This window comes from Puntigrus tetrazona, chromosome 15 (genome assembly GCF_018831695.1).
Source record: "Puntigrus tetrazona isolate hp1 chromosome 15, ASM1883169v1, whole genome shotgun sequence".
In the NCBI taxonomy this organism is placed as follows: Eukaryota; Metazoa; Chordata; class Actinopteri; order Cypriniformes; family Cyprinidae; genus Puntigrus; species Puntigrus tetrazona.
The window spans coordinates 18,460,001-18,479,217 of NC_056713.1; the positions used below are offsets into that span (position 1 = coordinate 18,460,001).

General features: G+C 35.9%; 1 protein-coding gene across 16 annotated transcripts in view; it reads right to left on the minus strand.

Moving 5' to 3' along the window:
• nbeab (neurobeachin b) overlaps positions 1–19,217 on the minus strand; it is a 242,452-nt gene that overhangs the window by 144,420 nt on the left and 78,815 nt on the right. For all 16 annotated transcript variants that reach the window (XM_043258653.1, XM_043258656.1, XM_043258668.1 and 13 more), the window contains exons 13-22: positions 16,825–16,993; positions 9,440–9,519; positions 8,030–8,092; positions 7,003–7,100; positions 6,444–6,536; positions 4,859–4,967; positions 4,115–4,196; positions 3,351–3,474; positions 1,431–1,623; positions 121–1,077 (exon numbers count right to left, since the gene is read on the minus strand). In XM_043258653.1, coding sequence (XP_043114588.1) covers positions 121–1,077; positions 1,431–1,623; positions 3,351–3,474; positions 4,115–4,196; positions 4,859–4,967; positions 6,444–6,536; positions 7,003–7,100; positions 8,030–8,092; positions 9,440–9,519; positions 16,825–16,993 — 1,968 coding nt within the window. The remainder of the gene's footprint in view (positions 1–120; positions 1,078–1,430; positions 1,624–3,350; positions 3,475–4,114; positions 4,197–4,858; positions 4,968–6,443; positions 6,537–7,002; positions 7,101–8,029; positions 8,093–9,439; positions 9,520–16,824; positions 16,994–19,217) is intronic.

Here is a 19,217-nt window from a genome sequence, read left to right on the forward strand (position 1 = left end):
CTTTAGAGTTTGAACAAATATGTCCCTAAAATTAATAAATACATTTTACGTATTAATTTCTCCCAAATATAAAAAAATAAATGTAATAAATAAATGTACTGCCCCCAGAGATGTAGTTACCTGTGTTGTAGCAGTAGTCTGAATCTTCTTCACCTCTTTATCTTTACCATCATCTGATTTCTCAGTGTCTGATGCGGTGCTGGTAACATCTGCAGCACTCTTTACCCCAGAAACCCCTGGCTCCAGATCTACTGCCACCGTCTCTATCTGACCCGGGCATTTAGAAAGGCTTTCCCCTTCAGAGACGCTAAACCCACTCATCTTAAAGCTGTCATCCTCCAAAGCTGTTGGGTTAGCGTCCAACTCTTTCGAGCTCTTCGCCATGAGAGCCAAAAGCCCAAGGTCTGCACTAGAGCTGGTATGGACCTGAGGTTCCACTCCTGAGAGCGGAAGAGGTTCAGATGGTCCCATTTCTGGAAGGAGGTTTTCTCCAGAGCTGGTCGCCATCGTGCCAAAGAGGAAGGTGTTGCTGCTGGGAATGGCATCTTTTTCATCAGCCAGGGTGATTAGAGGACCTGAGCTTTTGTCTTCTATGGTGGCTTTGGGTACCAGAACGCTGTTTACGTTGCTGTTTAGCTTTTCCACCGCAGCTGAGTAGACGTTATCCAGAAGAGAGTCCACTTCCACCAAGCCTCCATTTTCTGTGACAGGCAGGAGGTCCATGTCGTCCATCTTGACCTCTGTGGCCTCGACCTTCTCAGCTTTGATATCTACAAGCAGGTCATGAACTTCCACATGGACACCTGGTGCTGGGTTCTCCTCATCCAAACATTTAGTTTCAGACAAGAGGTTCCGCCCCGATTCAGTCGTCTCTGGCTCATCCGCTTCACTCTCGGGAGTCTGAGTTTGGGAGTCCGGGTCCAGCTCCAGAGTGCCTTTAATGGCTGAAGCCTGGGCAGAAAGCCCTGAAATGGTGCTGACAAGCCCCTTCTTCCCTTTCTTAATGTTCTCCTCTTCCTGTCGCTGGTATTCCTCGTACATTTTAGCTAAATATTCCTTGTGAGCTTCATATGTCACCTGCCAAACAATGACAAGTTTAGACTTCTTAAATGCAAACTTCCTGAAAACTTCCTATCTATCTATCTATCTATCTATCTATCTATCTATCTATCTATCTATCTATCTATCTATCTATCTATCTATCTATCTATCTATCTATCTATCTATCTATCTATCTATCTTTAAACAAAGATGTATCATTTTAAATTTAAATTTTTCATTTATTTCATTTAATTTCTACCTCCTTACATTCACATTGGAATTGCATTCTAAATTAAATTCTCAATTTTGGAGCACACTGTACTATATATCTGGATTATCTCACCCATCCCCGCTTTTCTACCACTAGCTGATGAAAACGGTTTATTTACTTTGGAGTGGGCTATGGAGAGTGTGTCCACCCACACGCGCCAGCCGCCCCACTCGTGTTTGATGGCGTGGTAGAGAAGAATCCGGAAGATGTTGTAAACCATCTCAGTGATCTTCTGCTCCTCTGAGTTCTTAGGGTTAATGTAGCCGAGAGAGAACATCCAATCCTGCCAAACAGAACACTGCAGCAGACACCTGTCACACAGAAAATGAGATGGATTAAGCTCGCGGCAGTCACTCGTGTTAAATCCTCCCTCTCCTCCGCAAACATCTTTTTTAACATCCTCAAACGACACTCAAAGTTGGAACCTAATTCACAAACCGACAAGTAACACAAAGCAATTTCAGCCCCAACCTCCATTAAACTTCAGATCTGCGAGGTAACGCTAAGAATGACTGGCAGCTATTTGAATAACACCTGAAGCACTTTGTGTTATTCACCATCATTTTTTTTCTAAGTGCATTGTGGCATAATAAATGGATCTTTGACTGAGGCAGAATGAATTAAGCTTGTTCCTTCTTCTGAAACACTCCGGGTTGTAAGATTGCGGTAAGGATGATTTAATTTCAAACCCATCCCTACCGGCTAGCAAGCGGTAAAGCTTCAGTGTGTAAACCATCGTTACAGGATTAGTTCACCCTGAAATGAAAATCGTCACATTGTACTCACTCAACTTTTCCTTATTTTGTGGAACACAAAAGGAACATTTTTGAAGAATTGAATTGGTCGCTTTACAAAGAAAAATTAATGGGGCCTTTTAAGTCTTTCAAGGAACTTCACAAAAAGGACTCCAATAAAAGCAGTTCAAACTAATTCTGCATTATATTCAAAGTCTTTCAAAGTCGTACAATTGATCTGTGTATAAGGAATAAAACAAAAGTGAATTTAAATCTGCTGTAAAGCTCGACATCTACTAGCTCTTCCCGATCAGTTCATAAGCAAAGTATCAACTTTTCTTAAACCTAATATGACTGAACTCCAGTTCACAAAACTGATCCGGGCTGAATTTTATAAAAGCACCATGAGCAGATCATAGTAACTTTTAGCACCAATGGTTTCTACAGTCCATTTTGGCTTTGTGCTTTAAGTAATTGCAAGATTTGTTCAAGAATTGGACTAATTCTGATTCTTGACACACTAACTAAATGATCTTTCACATAATTAACTCACTGAAAGGGAAGATTGGAAGAGTGGAAAACGACTTGGAGAATTTCCTCGCACAAATCAGATGGAGTCGTGTGAAACACTTTTATGGTGCTTCTGCGTCCTTTTTGAAGCTTGAAAACCTTGTTCCTTATTCACTGTAATTGCACTGAGAACAGTGTGCAGCGCAGTCTTCAAAATCATTTCTTTAGCATTTCGCAGAAGATAAAAGCCGCTTGGAACCACACAAGGATGAGTAAATAATGACACAATTTTTATTCCAGATGAACTACTCCATTAATAGAGAAGATAAATGTCTGGTCTAGCTAGCATCTACTGTTTACAGATGTTTTAGAAAAGCACTTTGGAAACATAATGACTTCATCTAGTCTAAAAAGCTTCTTCCTTTCAGTTTTGAGTGGCTCACTGTAGAACTTAATGATGGAGATGATGAAACGTAATAATAACAGCCAATTGAGATTTCAGCACACACAGGGCGGCTGATTGACTGCCAGAAAAGCGACGGCACAGAGGAGCACGTTGCATACGGCTTTGGAGAGAAGAAAAGGAAAACCAACAGCCATAGGACAGCAGCAAAACTGGTGTGGACTCGAATGTGTCAGTGAAACATCTGCTGGATTATTAAGCGTCACGGGGGTGCCCATTAAACACAACAACAAGGGAGAATGTCACTTTTTTCCACTCTCTTTTCTGGTCCGTTCACCAGGCGGTTAATTGCTGTCATGGGGGAAAGGGTGAGAAAAGAAGAGACCCTCACCGTCTGTTCTCACGGCTGTTACTGAAGAGTTTGATCATGTCAGACAGGAAAAGACGCCGCACCTCCATAAGGTCTGCGCTGGGTGAGGAATTCTTCAACAGTGTGGCCACCACCTTAAGAATCACTGAGAACCAAAAGAACAAGCATTAAAGTTACAGTGTGCTGCAGTGTGCAAGCTTTAAGTGAATCAAAACTTAAATTTCAATTTAATTCTGAAAGTGTACTGTGTATAAAGTTATTATATCACAAACGAAAGAATAGACTCAGAGTCATTGAAAACAGCCGTTTTCAAAACGAGTCCCAAGCCATGTTGATGAAATATTAGCATATTGCCCGCCACTTATCAGTCTGAATGAAAATGTAAATTCACCCTTTGCCACTAGGTGTCGCTTATTCGCTTAAAAACTCACAAACATTGCTTTAAATGAAATCAACCAATCACCGGAGAGGTTTGGAAAAATTAATCCTTAACAAATCTTGCATGCATGTAAACCTGTGACTTCCAGTACCAAATTATGAGCTTTTGATAACCAATAATAGGGGCACTTTAATCACTCAGAGATCTGTCTGATTGGCACAGATGCGGACCAATGAGCAAGCGTTCTCAGGAACTGACACAGATTAAATGAGCATCCCCGGCTGAAGTCTATGTGCAGAAGAAAGCGTTTAATCATTTGCTACTAAACTTTTAACTTCCACAGATGACAGTAAGTGTATTAGCACCAGGCCACAAAAAGAATAAATGAGCTGACAGAAAGAATTACTTGGGTTCTGGATCTTCACAGTAGAGTCAGGCTCAGCGTGTGGCTTGTGGACGACCTGCGTGCAAACCTGCTCTGTCAAAATCTAGACAGGAAATGGATCAGAGGAGACTCGTGAACGGATGGAAACAGGTATCTAAGGCATAAATCATCATCAAATTTAAGTAATACGCAACACTGCAGGAATAGATTAAGCATCAGTTATGAAGATGGCTTAAAATCGGCAAACTCCACTTAAACATATTAAATAATGGGATATATAATGGAACTAATATCAAGTATTAAAAAGTTAGAAATGTAAAAAGTGCAGTAAAAAGATGCAACACAGTTCCCATTAAAATATTAAGCACGAAAGTTTCATGAGACAAGAATACTCCATGCTGAAAATTCTAAATTCTAAATCAAATATTAAATTGTTAATATTTAATAATATTTCACAATATTACTGTATCTATGATTAAATAAATGCAGCCTTGGTGAGTATATAACATAATAACAGTATATAACATTAAAGACTTAATATGTGCATCCATCTATATATCCATCCATCCATCTATCTATCTATAATATATATATATATATATATATATATATATATATATATATATATATATATATATATATATATATATATATATATATATATATATTTATTTATTTTTTTTTTTTTTACTTAACCTTCATTTTCTGCACAACTGTACTGCTGTATTAACATCTGGAATAGAAATAACCACCTTATGTTATTACCTCATATAGTGTGTTGTACGTAGTTATCGACAGTGTGTTGGAGTGCAGCATGAGTCGCTCCCCAAGAAGGGTGAAGAGACTGTTTGTGTGCATTATTTCCACCTTCCTCCTGTGACAAATCACAAACACACAGAAAACATATTGTATTTAGAATGCAAACATTCATACACCTCACAGCTAAAGTCAAACTAGCAGGAACAGGCCTTGAAGGCGACTGAGCTTGGCACCTTTTGCGGGGGTGTCAGGTACCTTCAGTTTTTTTTTTCCCCTCAGAATAACGAAGCAGCCACCTCTGTGGTCTCATACTGGGAGAGCTGTGACTTTCACAATGACAAAAAATCACGCTGAGGTACTGTCAGGATGCTAAGCCTCCTAAACTCAGTCCTGCCCAACAGCAGGTGCAGACAAATGGGGACTGTACAGTAAAATGACAAGCAGAAAAGAGTGTGTTTTAAAATGCCTGTGAGCACGCAGGACGGTAACCACTCGGCGATGGATGCGCTAATGATGACAAAAAGCAAATGTGGATTTTATGCGCATTCTAGGCTAACGGCTGTACAAGTCTGCAAATGTCAGTGGTCTTGTAAAGCTCTAAAAACAGCACAGATGGCCTTTATATTTAAGTGTTCGTTTAAAGGGGAACGGCCTCGCGCGTACAGTTACACTCACACTAATGCACACACATGTATATGCTGTATATTCAGATATACATACAGGGTAGGTCTGACAATATATAGTGTGCAACGGAAGAATAAGCAGATTAAGCGAAAAAGATTTTAAAAATACCACTGTACATGTACTTGCATCAGTGAGCAGGAACGCTACACATTATTTGTAATTATTATGTGAGCGTGACACGGAAACATGAGGAAATGCAAAATACTGAGCATAAAGTCAATATGAGCAACGTCAGATCGTAGAACATTAATAAAAACGACACAAGGTTGTGAGTGTTTATCAGCTATTATGCTAATTTAGTCCGGAAAAAATATCAGTAAATAACAGTTTAGCCTTTTTTAAGTCTCACCTGGAGCTGTTTTCGCACTGATGCTAGATTAATTTCTTTTTTATGAATAATGGTCTTTCGGTTTGCATCAATCAAGTTTCACTTAATAAATAGATAAAAAAAAATAAATGAATTAAATACGAGGAACGTGTCACACATTTTATTGCATTTTAAATGTTTGTATTATATCAAATAAAATTTGTACTTTTAAATATATAATAATAAATATAGTGCAATATTTTAATTATAACAAATAACAATTCATAAAACACTACGGTGGTCAAAAGCTTCAGGCAACTTCTTTAGCTTTGCCATCACGAGAATAAATTACATTTCACAATATATTAAAATATAAATCACTCATTTTAAATTCTAGCAACATCTGATAACATTAATCTTTTCTGTATCTTTGATTAAATAAATGCAGCCTTGGTGAGAGCGTCTTTATCATTTCACAAACACATTAGTGTAGCAACCACAAATTTCACCTTGTCGGATACACTTGAGAAAAAGATAATGACTCTTGGAAGACTTCGTTGTAAATATGTCTGTGAGAAAGAGAAGAATGGATGTACTCACTTGTGGCCTAAGTGTTTGAGGAAATACGCTAAAACTTTCAGAGCCTGAACCCTGATGCTTTCACTCTTAGAAGCCAGCAGTTTGTACACAACCCTGAAAAGAAATAAAATGAGTAAAATACAAAATATTTTCAATTAGTTCACTCAATATTACACGCTAAACTGCCAATCGCTTTCTTTTTCCAATTCGTCGTGTGGCTGCTGCTAAAAAAATTAAAAAACGGGCAGACAGTAATAATAATACTCGAGAGGAAATGGCATTGTGTAAAGCACCATGAAGCTGTTCATCAAAGTCATATCAGTTATTTCGAGCCAAACCCAAAACTTCAAAAAGCAAATAACTCTATCAAATCCATCTATATTTCATTAGCTTGACATGCAGGGTGTGAGCTTTATCCCGCTTGTCAGAAAAAATAAATAAATATGAAAATATCGTCGCTATTCCTATGTCGAGTCTTGTGAATAATTCATGATTGTATCACGTAGGCAAACTCCATCATCGCAGACAAGATGAAATATAATGAAATTTGACTGTGTATGCGCGTGGAGTAAGATCTCACCGGATGCCGTTCCTCTTGTCAAAGGCGGGAATCATGGAGGCTGGGTGCTCAGACATGAGGGCCACCAGCAGCTGAAGAACATCATGGAGGTTCTCATCCTGAACGGAGAAAACACGGCAGCATTTAATGCAACCCTGTGTTTAATTTTATTAAACTCTAAAATGAATATTAGTAGATTGCACGGTCATAACTATTCTTTAATGGGACTATTTTTGACATTTTAGAATAAGGGTAAAGTATGAAAGCTACTAAATAACAGACATTTACGGGAAAAATTTTTTGAGTTTCATTATAGTCGCCATTTGAGTTCTGCATACTCTTTTTACAACAATTAACATGTCCAATACAGTTCAAGAGTTTGCAGTCTATCAAACATTTTGAAAGACTCTTATGCTAACCAAGGGTACATTTATTTGATTAAAAATACAGTAAAAAAATTGTATATCAGTAATATTGTAAAATTAGTAAATATTAGTAAAATTTTAAATGAGCAATTTCTAATTTTAAATATATATATATATATATATATATATATATATATATATATATATATATATATATATATATATTTTAATTATATATATATTAACTTATGTATATTTTTACTGTAGTGAGACCAAGCCTGACAACATTTGTTTTTTTCTTAAATTGTCAAATTATTCTAAATATGTGCGTCTTGCTATTTTTTCAGATATAATATCAGATGTAGGCCTTGATCTTCAGAAATGTGTATAATAAATTACAGTACTATAACCCACAACTAACTGAAGATACTTAAAAAAAAAAATAAATTCTCAACTTATTTTTGTAGGACTTATTTTTGAAGTTTAGAAAGTTCAAAAATCTGCTGAAGCTGGTGGCCTTGAAAAATAAGTTTTCTCAACATTTTGAGTCAAAAAGTCAAAAATCGGCAAACAGTGGCATAAAATTGAGTCCATTTAGAAACATAAAAGAAATGATCTAAAACAGATACATGTCAGATTCAAAGGGCCTGCTGAGGGGAAACTGTAATACAGTAAAGACTCACCTCATGCATGGTCAGCAGGTAGTTGAGAATACTTTGAAGCTCATCTTCTTTAACACCTCGGTCCTGACGAATGAAAAACAAACAAGAAAATGCTGAACAAGGCTACTTTTGCAATATGCAGTTGGTAAAGACCCAACTGCACTTATAAGCTCCTACCGCCATCAGCGTGCTGACAGACTATGAAATATAAATACAAATAAGAAAAAAACACACGCAGTAACAATGAGTTCAAATTCATTGAGGCTGTTTGTGTTTGCTAAAATTACTGTTCACAGCGAATTTGGGTCCTGACTTTTACAAGCTGTCTCTTATTATTAGTAAAGCAGCGTGAACTGTCTGGTTGTAGCTCTGCTGATGAATGCACACGTTTTCTATTACTGTGAAAGCACAGGCAGCTTGAGAGCTAATTGTTGTTTGCTCGTGCTTTGGCTACCTGACAGATTTCTTGATATGGTAGCACTGGTCTGAACAAGTGTACACTTTTTCCAATGGTCCTGCTAGAAAATGGTAGACAGCTGGGGCTGGTGAATGAGAACGAAAAGCTGCCAAAGCAACAGCCCTAGAGCTGCTGTTCTCTGTACTTTTAAAAAATGAATGTTATATGAATGTAACAGTCCCAGTTTGTACTATTTTTAATAGGATTTTTGCCTTCCTACATTCATATAATAATGTTTACTGTGCTGTGTGTGACAGATTGAATTATATATATATATATATATATATATATATATATATATATATATATATATATATATATATATATACACACACACACACGTATGATAGACTGAATAAATATATATAAACAGTACTTATCTAATACAAATATATCAAAAACTAAAATTTTATGCAGGCTGTCAGATAGATAGACATTAAAAATATTAAATAAAATGTAACATTAAAGGATTTCATGTAACTATTGCTAAGTTATTTGTGGGGTACATGGGGTGTTTATTAATGTGTTTATATATGGTTGCTAGGGTACCCAGGGTGGTTGCTATGGTGTTGCTATGTGGTTGCTAGGGTACTCAGGTACTGCTAGGGTGTTGCTATGTCCTTGCTGGGGTAACTAAGCTCTCTCATGTCAACTAAATTAGAAAACATGTATTAAAATGAAATTATTATTATTATTATTATTATTTTTATTTTATGGTCAGCAACATGTGAACTTCCCAAATTTAAATTACAAAGATACAAATATTTTACAATAATTATTCAAAATGAAATAATATTTATTATATTGCTACTTCCCACCAACTTCCCAAATACATTTTATCTACCTTATTAAATTAAAAAAGCCAACAAGAATTGTATTCTGTGTTTCAGTCATTATAATTGTATTTTTGTTTTTGTGGATATTCTAAATATTATCCAGTCACACAATTTCTTAATATATTTAATGCTGTTCACCTTCAGTATGAGCTGTTTGAGGAAGAGCAGCATGAAGGCTCTGAGGGAGGTGATCTCTTTCTGCGAGGGCCGAGGACCGTCTGCTAACACAAAATCACAGAGGAACTGTTACAACAAACAGCAATACATCACAAAAATGTCATGTTTAATGTTTCGCAGATATTGGCAGAAATTCAGAGCAACAGTGTCAAAGAGTGTCAGCAAAGAGCAGCGACACGGCCAGCAGCTTCTGGCAGCCAAGAAGAGCTTTCCAGAGGTCAGAGTTCTCAGAAGAAAAGCCAAGCCCTTATTAACTCCAGACGGGAAGACAGCTAGAGTTCAACAGGCCACAGTTCATTTCAGCAACATCTGCGATGGTCTCTCGTCCTCCTAGAGCTCCTTTTGTACACGGTGTGCATGTGACACAGCGAGCCTTTCATTTGCTGTTTTACTGGGAATGGCCCGAGCACTGACATAAAATGAAACATAAATTGATTAGCTGTCATATTCACACATTTATCTCGGGAGGTCTGATGACCACCAATCATCCGTTACTACATTGTCTGAAATTATCAGCTCTGCTTCGTTTAAGATGTCTCTTTCCCTATTAATTTGACAGCAGCAACCGGCAATTTTCAGAGAAATTGCATGTCTCTAAAGGTTTTATTCATCAAGAACTGTAAAGCATAATTTTAAGCAACCGGGGCTGTTTTCTGTTCGTTTACCTCAAAATAAAGTTCAACATTTTTCTGATTTTGCATCTGAATAAATGGAAGCAGTCCAGTTACTACTTATACGTTCCTGCTAAATATTTATTGAATATTAACACAAATATTAAACAATTCAATAAACACCATCCTAGTTTTTTCTTTTGACAAACATGTTCTAAATTGAAATATTCCATCATAATCATTTTACAGTGTTTTATTTATTTATGTCTATTTTATTAATTAAAAATAAAATATAAATACAATGAAATTAAATTAAACACAATTTAGCGTTCAGCTCAAAATACACCATTCTGCATGGTCTTCAATGCCGATGACCAAAATAAGGTCAATACAATTTTTCATCAATCATTATGTTTACTAAACAGATTATCTAGTTTAGTTTATGAGTCTAGAGTGGATTGTCCATTGTTTTCATTATTCATTCAATGTAATCGTTTTTAAAGCAAGCGCTTTTTAAAGTGAGATCATGGGATGTTAGAAACCGGTCAATAGTAGAGTGATTTTTCTCTGAATAATTCATCATTTGTCCAAACCAAACAGATTATTTCATACCATAGCCCGCATTAATCTGAACAGCCATTACAGTTAAACACCTCAATTCATTAGTAAACACCAACATCTTCAATCTAAGAGACTTTGGACCAACTGGGAGCAAATTGGTGCCAAGTTTATCTCCAAATTGAGCAAAACAAAGGAAAAAAAAACATTTTTAATTCATTTGCCTGTCTACTGGATCTCATTAGAAAATCAGATTTTCATGATTAAAACAAAGTCATGATTAAAACAAAACTAAACAGATCAATAGAATGACTGATATCTCTTTTACTTAATAACACTTCTTCCTGTACCATTTAATTGAATGTGAATATGAACACGCACTGCAAACGCTGTCTCTTATTTGCAAAGAGTAATGAATCTGGCATGGCGTCAAACAGATAATCAATGCATATGTACTCTCACATCCCCCCTACGCAGTGCACTATCCTTAAGATTGGCCCAAACAGCAGTATATGTGAAAGCTTTATATCAAAATGGATCTGCAGGACATATACAGAAGTGAAATTAAAAACGATCCCTTCAGAGGGTGTAAATATTAATGCAGGCCACAGTAAATATGCTGTAATTGGGTTTGGAGTCATACCACGGCTTATCTTCTAAAGCCAGGAAAATGGGAAAACGAAGCCAAAAGGAGAATTTATTCAGCCCCTGGAGTTTTTACACAAAGCTTTCTCGCGGCAGAACTGGACTTGGGTTTCGACCAGCTAAACATTAAAAAAGTGTGCACGCAAAAAAAAAAAAAATATATATCACACTTGGCAGGATTACCGCAGAGGGCGCTATAGTGAGTCGTCCAATGACATACGTGACAGTGGACCATAAAACCAGCCATAAGGGTCAATTATTTTGAAATTGAGATTTCTACATAGTTTCAAGGCTGGACAATATGGCTGAGATACAATTATTTAAAAAACAATAAAAAAATAATAAAAAATTAAGAAAATCGCCTTTAAAGTTGTCCAAATTAAGCTTGTGGCAATACATATTACTAATCACGCTTACTAAAAATCAAGTTTGATATATTTACTGCAGGTAATTTACTAAGAATCTTCATGGAGCATGATCTTTACTTAATATCCTAATCATTTTTGGCATTGAAAAAAGACTTTTGACCCATACCACGTATTACTGGCTATTGCTACAAATATACCTGTGTGACCTAAGACTGGTTTTGTAGACCAAGGTCTCATTTGTTCAGAGCTGTTTCTGACTGCTTTTGATTGTAAACAGTACTTCGGCTGTTCGTATTTCTCCCCTGATTCAGACAAGACAAGTTTTTCACTGAAAAAAGCAATATTGAAAAAGCTAAATCTGATTCTGGTAAAGAAATAAACTCATTTACATCTTTTGCCCAAGGTTGAGAAGGTTGGGTTTATTTTCAATTTAAACTGTTAACAGTTTTCAGGTTAACTGTAGTCGCAAGAAAGTTTGAACTGAATCTCACAGAGCTAGTTAGTGAAAGTTAGTCATTCTGTCAACATGTTTACAATAGCTACCCAAACAACAACACATTCAATTTAATGGCACAGACATCTACAGACAGCTCTATCACTGCCTTGAGTGCCGAGGTTTGTTATCTGCAAGAACTGAAGTTAAGCATGCACAAAAGGACTGCTCGCTTGTGCGCTTGACGCTTCTTGAGGGACTCTTTCTATGTTCCTCAAGACACTGCTGAAGAAAGACCGTCTGTGCTGCTGAAAACAATAGGCAGGAGTGATGCATGACTTTAATTTGTGAGGTCTTTCTTGCTTTTGCAGAAATAGAGAGAGTGTGAGAGAGAAAGGTTTGTGGTTAGCCGATGTTACTCCAATGTAAAACAAAAGTCTTTGTTGCAGTAATTGAACACTTCATTATGTTATACTGCTTTCTCTATAACCCATTCCTTTGTGGGAAAAGACGAAAAAAAAAAAAAAAAAAAAAAGACTTTGGCGTTTGACAAATGAAGAATAAATCAATGTGGACCGCTGCAGAGAATTACCTACTTGGCAACCAGAGACAAATACTTTTACATACTTTAGGGGAGCTGCTCTCAGGCCTCTTCACCTGGCGTGATTGCCAAACGTGTTTGAGTGTTTCTTTTTGTGTCGCAGGGGTTTGGAGGTTCATGACGGTGTATTAATCTCAGCCCCAGCTGTTTTTCGAGATAAGATAGTCCTTAATCTTCTGCACTTCTGTGTGTAAAATCGGGTTATGTTCTTTAGATATCCATTTAGCCTTTATCTTATTTGAAATTATTGATGTTCTATTACACATACACACACACACACACACACACGTGTATATATGTATGTATGTGTGTGTGTGTGTGTATATATGTATATATATATATATATATATATATATATATATATATATATATATATATAAATATCAAAATATCAAAAACATTTTTCAAATTATTAGGATTCATTGTTAGAAGATATAAATGTTATTCATTTTCACTTTCTACTGTTTGTAAAATTTTGAAAAATATAAATAAAAGATAATAAAATAATGCATAAAAAAATAAGGAAAAAAAACTATTTTCAAAAATAATACAATAAGATACTTTATTTAGCAGCATATTATAAGGATTTCTGACGAGTCATGTGACAATAAAGATTGCATTATAAAATAGATTTAACTTTTATAAATTTAAACAGAAAACATAACATCTTTAAATGTAAAACATAAAGTGTTTAATGCATTTTTTATTAAATAAATTACTTCTTTTAAAAAGGCCAAAAAAAAAAGCATTATTTACTGCCATAGATGGTTCATTTGTGTTAAGTTCTATCACAAAGAAAATGCTGTTTCTGGCACATGAACTCATGTTATTTACAACATCTTAACCTCCACATGAAACTCTCTGTCTGATAGAATGATTTACTACTTGGCTTCTACAACCATAGACAGCATGAGACGATTTTAATTGCTGTAAGGGTCTTTCCAGTGCCTGGCAGCCTCAAAAACAGCATTACCGCTGACCATTAGGAATAAAAAAGTGAGACCGGGCTCTCATTTCAAAACAAAAAAACACAGTACAGTTGGCACGACCCGTGCTAGTCACCCGCCATCTCCACTCCACTCCACCCCCGCACCAGCCAACCACAGCGATCTGAATCTGTTTGTGTGTAGAATCCAAACAAGGCTGATGGGTCAACAACGCAAAAAAAGCCTCAGCAAAATCAGTAATGCAATCCACTGTAAGCCAAATTACAGGCTTAACCATTTAACCAAAAATGATCTGTAATTTTATCGGTGGAAGGCTTATTGATAGCAAAAGAGACGACTGCGGAGAAGCAAATCATGATTATCTGGGAAGATTTGATACGACTGCGCCTCAGATAATTAATTACTCTTTCTTCAGGCTCACATAAAACACACCAGGATCGTTTCAGATTGCGATAAAGACAAATTGGATATCTAACGAACATAACACAACCACACTTACTATTGAAGATTATTAAGAATAAAGAAGATGAAAGACTATCTTATCTTGAAAAGCAGCAGGCTAAGAGAATAATAGAAAATGGATCAACTTGAACTAAACTTGTCCGAAGAACATATGTGTTTATCTACGCAGCTGTTTTTCCAGCGCGTCTTCGGCGTCTCGGCAGCAAATTTATTAACAAATAGGTAACCGGTCAACTGTTTGAGGAGGGTAAGGTTATGATAATGTTTTAAATGAATGCTGAAATTTAACAAGGAACGCATTGAACCGATCAAAAGACTGAAAAGACATTTGTAACGTTACAAAGATTTTGTTCTATTTCAAAAATAGAACTAAAACGTTTGATAAAAGCTTGTTTAAACTTTCTACCATTCAAAAGGGTTTCGAAAATCACGTTTTCCACAAAAATATTAAGCAGCACAACTTATTTTAACATTGATAGAAATAAGAAATGTTCCATGAGCGGCAAACTGAAGACCTATGTGATAATGCTGAAATATATTTTCAATTATTTTTTAAATATATTTTTAAATATATACATATAAATATAAAACAATTATTTCGTTGTAATAAAATTTCATAGTATTAATGTTTTATTGATGCTTTATTATTGTATGTCAACAACATTGTGTAAAATGTTATATATATATTTTATATTTATATATATGTCATTTTTGTCATTTATACACATACACACACATAATATATATAATATATATATATATGTTCTTTAGATATCAATTTTGCTTTATTTGAAATTACTGTTCATATTATTCTTTTCACACACACATATATATATATATATATATATATATATATATATATATATATATATAGGTATTAATAAATAAGCAATATGCTAGTAATATGCATGCTAAAGTGTTGCCAGATATGTCTGTCAGCTAAAATGAGATACGGTTTAGACAGAATTAAAATGTGACAATGATATTGATTAATAGATATTTTTGTCAAAAGAACACTTGTGACTAAAACATCAAGCTCTGAAAAAAATAAGCACTGAAAGTTTAAAAGCGTTTATCCTTGATGCTAACTGCTAATTCATAGCTCTTGACTTTCTTTCTTTTCATGTAAAGTGAGCTGAGGTTATGCTTGGCTCGTATTTTGTACAGAATCCAGATCACACAACCTTGCAGGAGCAGAATAAAAAGGAATAATTGAGGACAATTAGATTCCCCAGTCCCACAGTAAATGTGCAAGCATGCCGCATCTCTCAAATCCTTTTAATCTGTCTGTCCTCTGCTTATTAAAGTCACCGAATGCCACTGTGCCAACACCGATTCCTGTACATACAGTCAATTTATGCTAAACGTTCTCACGGGGCTATTTTTGCCTCTCTGTGTTTTAGCAAACAACGAAATTGTTCTAAAATAGTCGAGAGCATAAAACATCAACTCCTGACCTCAAAAGGAGTGATTTATTCCGAGAATATATGTGAATTATTCAGAGGACATGAAAGTCTAAAAGATTCTAGCTGTGGGTGCTTTCAACTTCAGCAGGAAATCTTTACAGAGAGGACAGTGGAAGCTCTGGCATGAGGAAAAGAGAGACAAAACAGAACAGAAAGGAGGAAAAAAAAGAGAGTGTGCACCTGAAAGCGTGTTATAAGACAGGAAAGAAGAGAACAAAAGGGTGAGAGCTACAGTTAAAAGCCACGATCTATGAAAAAAGGGCTGTAAGAGACCAAAAGAAAAGCATAATTTCATTCACGAAAGGCTAGTTGTGAACTGCCAAGGGTTAGACTTGTGAAATGCAGTCCACAAGGCTAGTTGTACTATCACAATGTGGAGCTTTTATGGGTTATTACTCCTCTGTGCTCCTTTCTGCCTCCACACAGAGGGTTTAGAACATGGTTGAAAGGGTGGGAAAGAGAAATTGCGCCAAATTTCAGAGAAAAGCACCAGCTAGGTTTATTCAAAAGTGCTGCTTCTCATCAGGAGGTGACAGCAGCGGGGTGAAAATCTGTCGCCATTCATGATAACTGCGCATATGACGAAGAGACAGAGAGAGTCCGCAAGAGCTCTCGAGAGTACCTGCAGAGCTTTTTTAGACAAAGTGGAAGATTGAGTGAGGTGAAAAACAGGTTCTAGGTAATGCAACTGCTGATCTACATTTATTAACCTCCTAAGACCCAAGAAAAATGTTTTAGAGTTTTTTTTTTGTCTGTGTTATGTCTTTACATTGTTTAGAGCATTAAAAATAATGCGCAAAAATATTTCATTTTTATGATATTTCATCCATAAGCTATGCTATGTCCTCAATTGAGAATTTTAGGATTCAAAAAAAAAATAAAAAAAGACATAAATGAACATTCATAGGAAAAAACAATTGATTTTTAAAATCGCCAATACATTTTAAGTCTTCAAGATTTTTTTTTTTTTTTACCAGACTTTGGTAGATGATTACATTTTTTTTTCTTTTAGCAAAATATGTATAAAATGGTCATATATGTTTTATTTTTAATTAATACTATTTATGTTGATTATTAATCATTTTTCAGCATACATTTACAAATAATTTATTTTGATTAATTTAGATTTATTAGAGTTTATGTGTGTGTACTGGTTTTTATGGATTACGGGGACACTAATTTGTTTAATGACATGAGTAAACCAGAAACACCAATGTGTGTGTGTGTGTGTGTGTGTGTGTGTGTGTGTACAGACCCAGGCCTTTGGGTGTGATGCCGCTGGTATGGTCAGGATTCACAGCCCAATAATAATACTTCAGTATATGCATGATCTGCAGCACAGTCCCGACTCGACGGATGGTGTTGTAGATGGTTGCCGTGCCAATAAACTCTGCTGAAAGGTACGTGTACAGAGAGAGCTGCACCTGAACAACAGAAACACACACACACACACACACACACACACACACAGTTACAACAGGTTACAGCTACCTCAGATAAGAATACAAAACCCTGATGATTACTTTCCACCGTCTGTCTGTTGTTTCTAAACTGCATCCCAAGAACCCTCATTAAAATGCTTTCTTGTTGTACTTCTACGGGGGCGACACCTCTGGCATGGCAGAACAGCAGATACGGTGAGTATTTCTAGGTGAAGCTGAAAGGCAAAAGGTGCTGTGGTTTGTTTGTGAGCAGCAGTTCAGGTCTGACTAGTGACGGTGCTGCGGAAAAACCTTGGAGGACAAAAACCGCTGATGAAGGTACATAACTCATCCAATTACAGGCCACTCAAGTAGGCAGACTGGGCTCTCCGGTGAGGACAGCCAGGGATGATGGGAAGGAACGGAGGGAGGATAAAAAACATGATGCAAGTCCATGAACTCTTCTGGCCTGAGGAGAGAACACTGCTGCTGCTCAGTTCATTATCCTCAACTACTCTCACACCCCCCTCTGTCTCTCCTTCTCTCTTTCACTTCCTCTCGCTCCTTTTCATGTCTCCTGTTTTTAGTCTTTTTTAGCCATGTTTTCCATTTTTCACTTTCTTTCATCTAGTCATGCTTTTTCCCCTTTACTTTCATCTTCTTCCCTTTTTCTTTTGGGATTCTCTTATTTTTCCCCTTTTCTGACTTTTTGTGCCTTCTTTTTTTCCTTCTTTGTTGTTCTTCCTCATTTTTTTCTTGCATTCTCTTTTTCCTTTCCTTTCCCTTTCAACATTCTCTTTCTTTTTTACTCTTTTCCTTTTTGCAACATTCTCTTTCTTTTTTCTTCTCCAATGCATTCATTTTGTTGCTTTTTCTTGACCCTACTTTTGTCTGTCTCTTTCTTTCTTTTTTGTCATTCTCTCAATTTTATCAGTTCCTCACTTTGCTTTCATTTTCTTTTCCCTTCTATATTTCTTCCTTCCATCATCCATATATCAATTCTTTCTTTCTGCCTGGCTTTTGTACCTTCCCTTTCTGTATCTTGTGTTAATTTTCTTACTTCCTTTCTCAGATGAAGTCATCTAGCTGTTGATTTTTCTCCTTCCTTCTCTTTATCACTTTTTCATTTCTTTTTTATACAAAATTATATATGTATGTGTTTTCTATATGTTATTCTCTGCTTTTTTTTTCTTCCTTCCTACCTCCCATTTTTCTATTATTATTTCTTCTTCCTTCCACCGTCCATCGATTTTTCCCTTTTCCTTTAGTTTTTTTTTTGCCCATATTCCCACCGTCCCTCTCCTTCTCTTTTTCTTCTTTCTTCTATCGTTTCTTTAGAGAAAGAGTGAGAGAACTCCCACTATCTCTCTCCTTTTGGAGCCATGGCAAGCTTCCAGTGACCAAAGCTTTTGTTTTGATCCTGTATGTGTTTTCGTATCTCCTTTATTTATTCATGACAGTCAGCAGCCATGCAGAAACTGAATTGAGCAACACGTATTATCAGCACAGAGTCTGGCCTCTTATAGAAACACCTCGTCCTCTCCTTCAAGGGTCATCAACAAAGCAAGGTCTAATTTCCCAAAACTAAATTTTCCAAAGCTTTAACTTCAGTCTACATCTGTGACGATACGGCAGATGTTCGCAAAAAAAACACTGAATTGTAAATATTTTTAAATAAACATATCACTCTTCATCAGGGCTGTGATTTTCTGGCAGGTGAATGAGGTGACAGACTGTGAAGCTGTCCAAAAAAAAACATTCTGATAAAAGAATGCAGTTTAGAAACAGCTAAAACTTAAGTAAAAAGCTTTCTCTTAACAAATAAATGCTTTCTTTTAAAAATACACCACATGAACCTAATTAACCGAGAGATGGATATTAAAGTCGATATAAAAAGGTTAGAATAACTGATCTTGCTTCTTTATTTTCAAATGAAAGAAGACATTCAATGAGAATTTATTGAACATAATGTTCAATTAAAAGAGTAAGATGGCACTTACATTTATGCATCAGCATTTGATTAGAATATAAAAATACAAGTTGAGGGCAAGGGTTGCTTTAAATCTGTTCAAACATAGAGCCAGCTGACCGTAATTTTTTGGTTCTGATATAAACACTAAAAAGTTAACTCTCTGTCTTATATTTACTTTAGCAAATATCATCTGTGCTCGTCTGACCAGGTCACCAGTGCCCATCACAGTCTACTCAGATGCTCCTAATTGCTGTC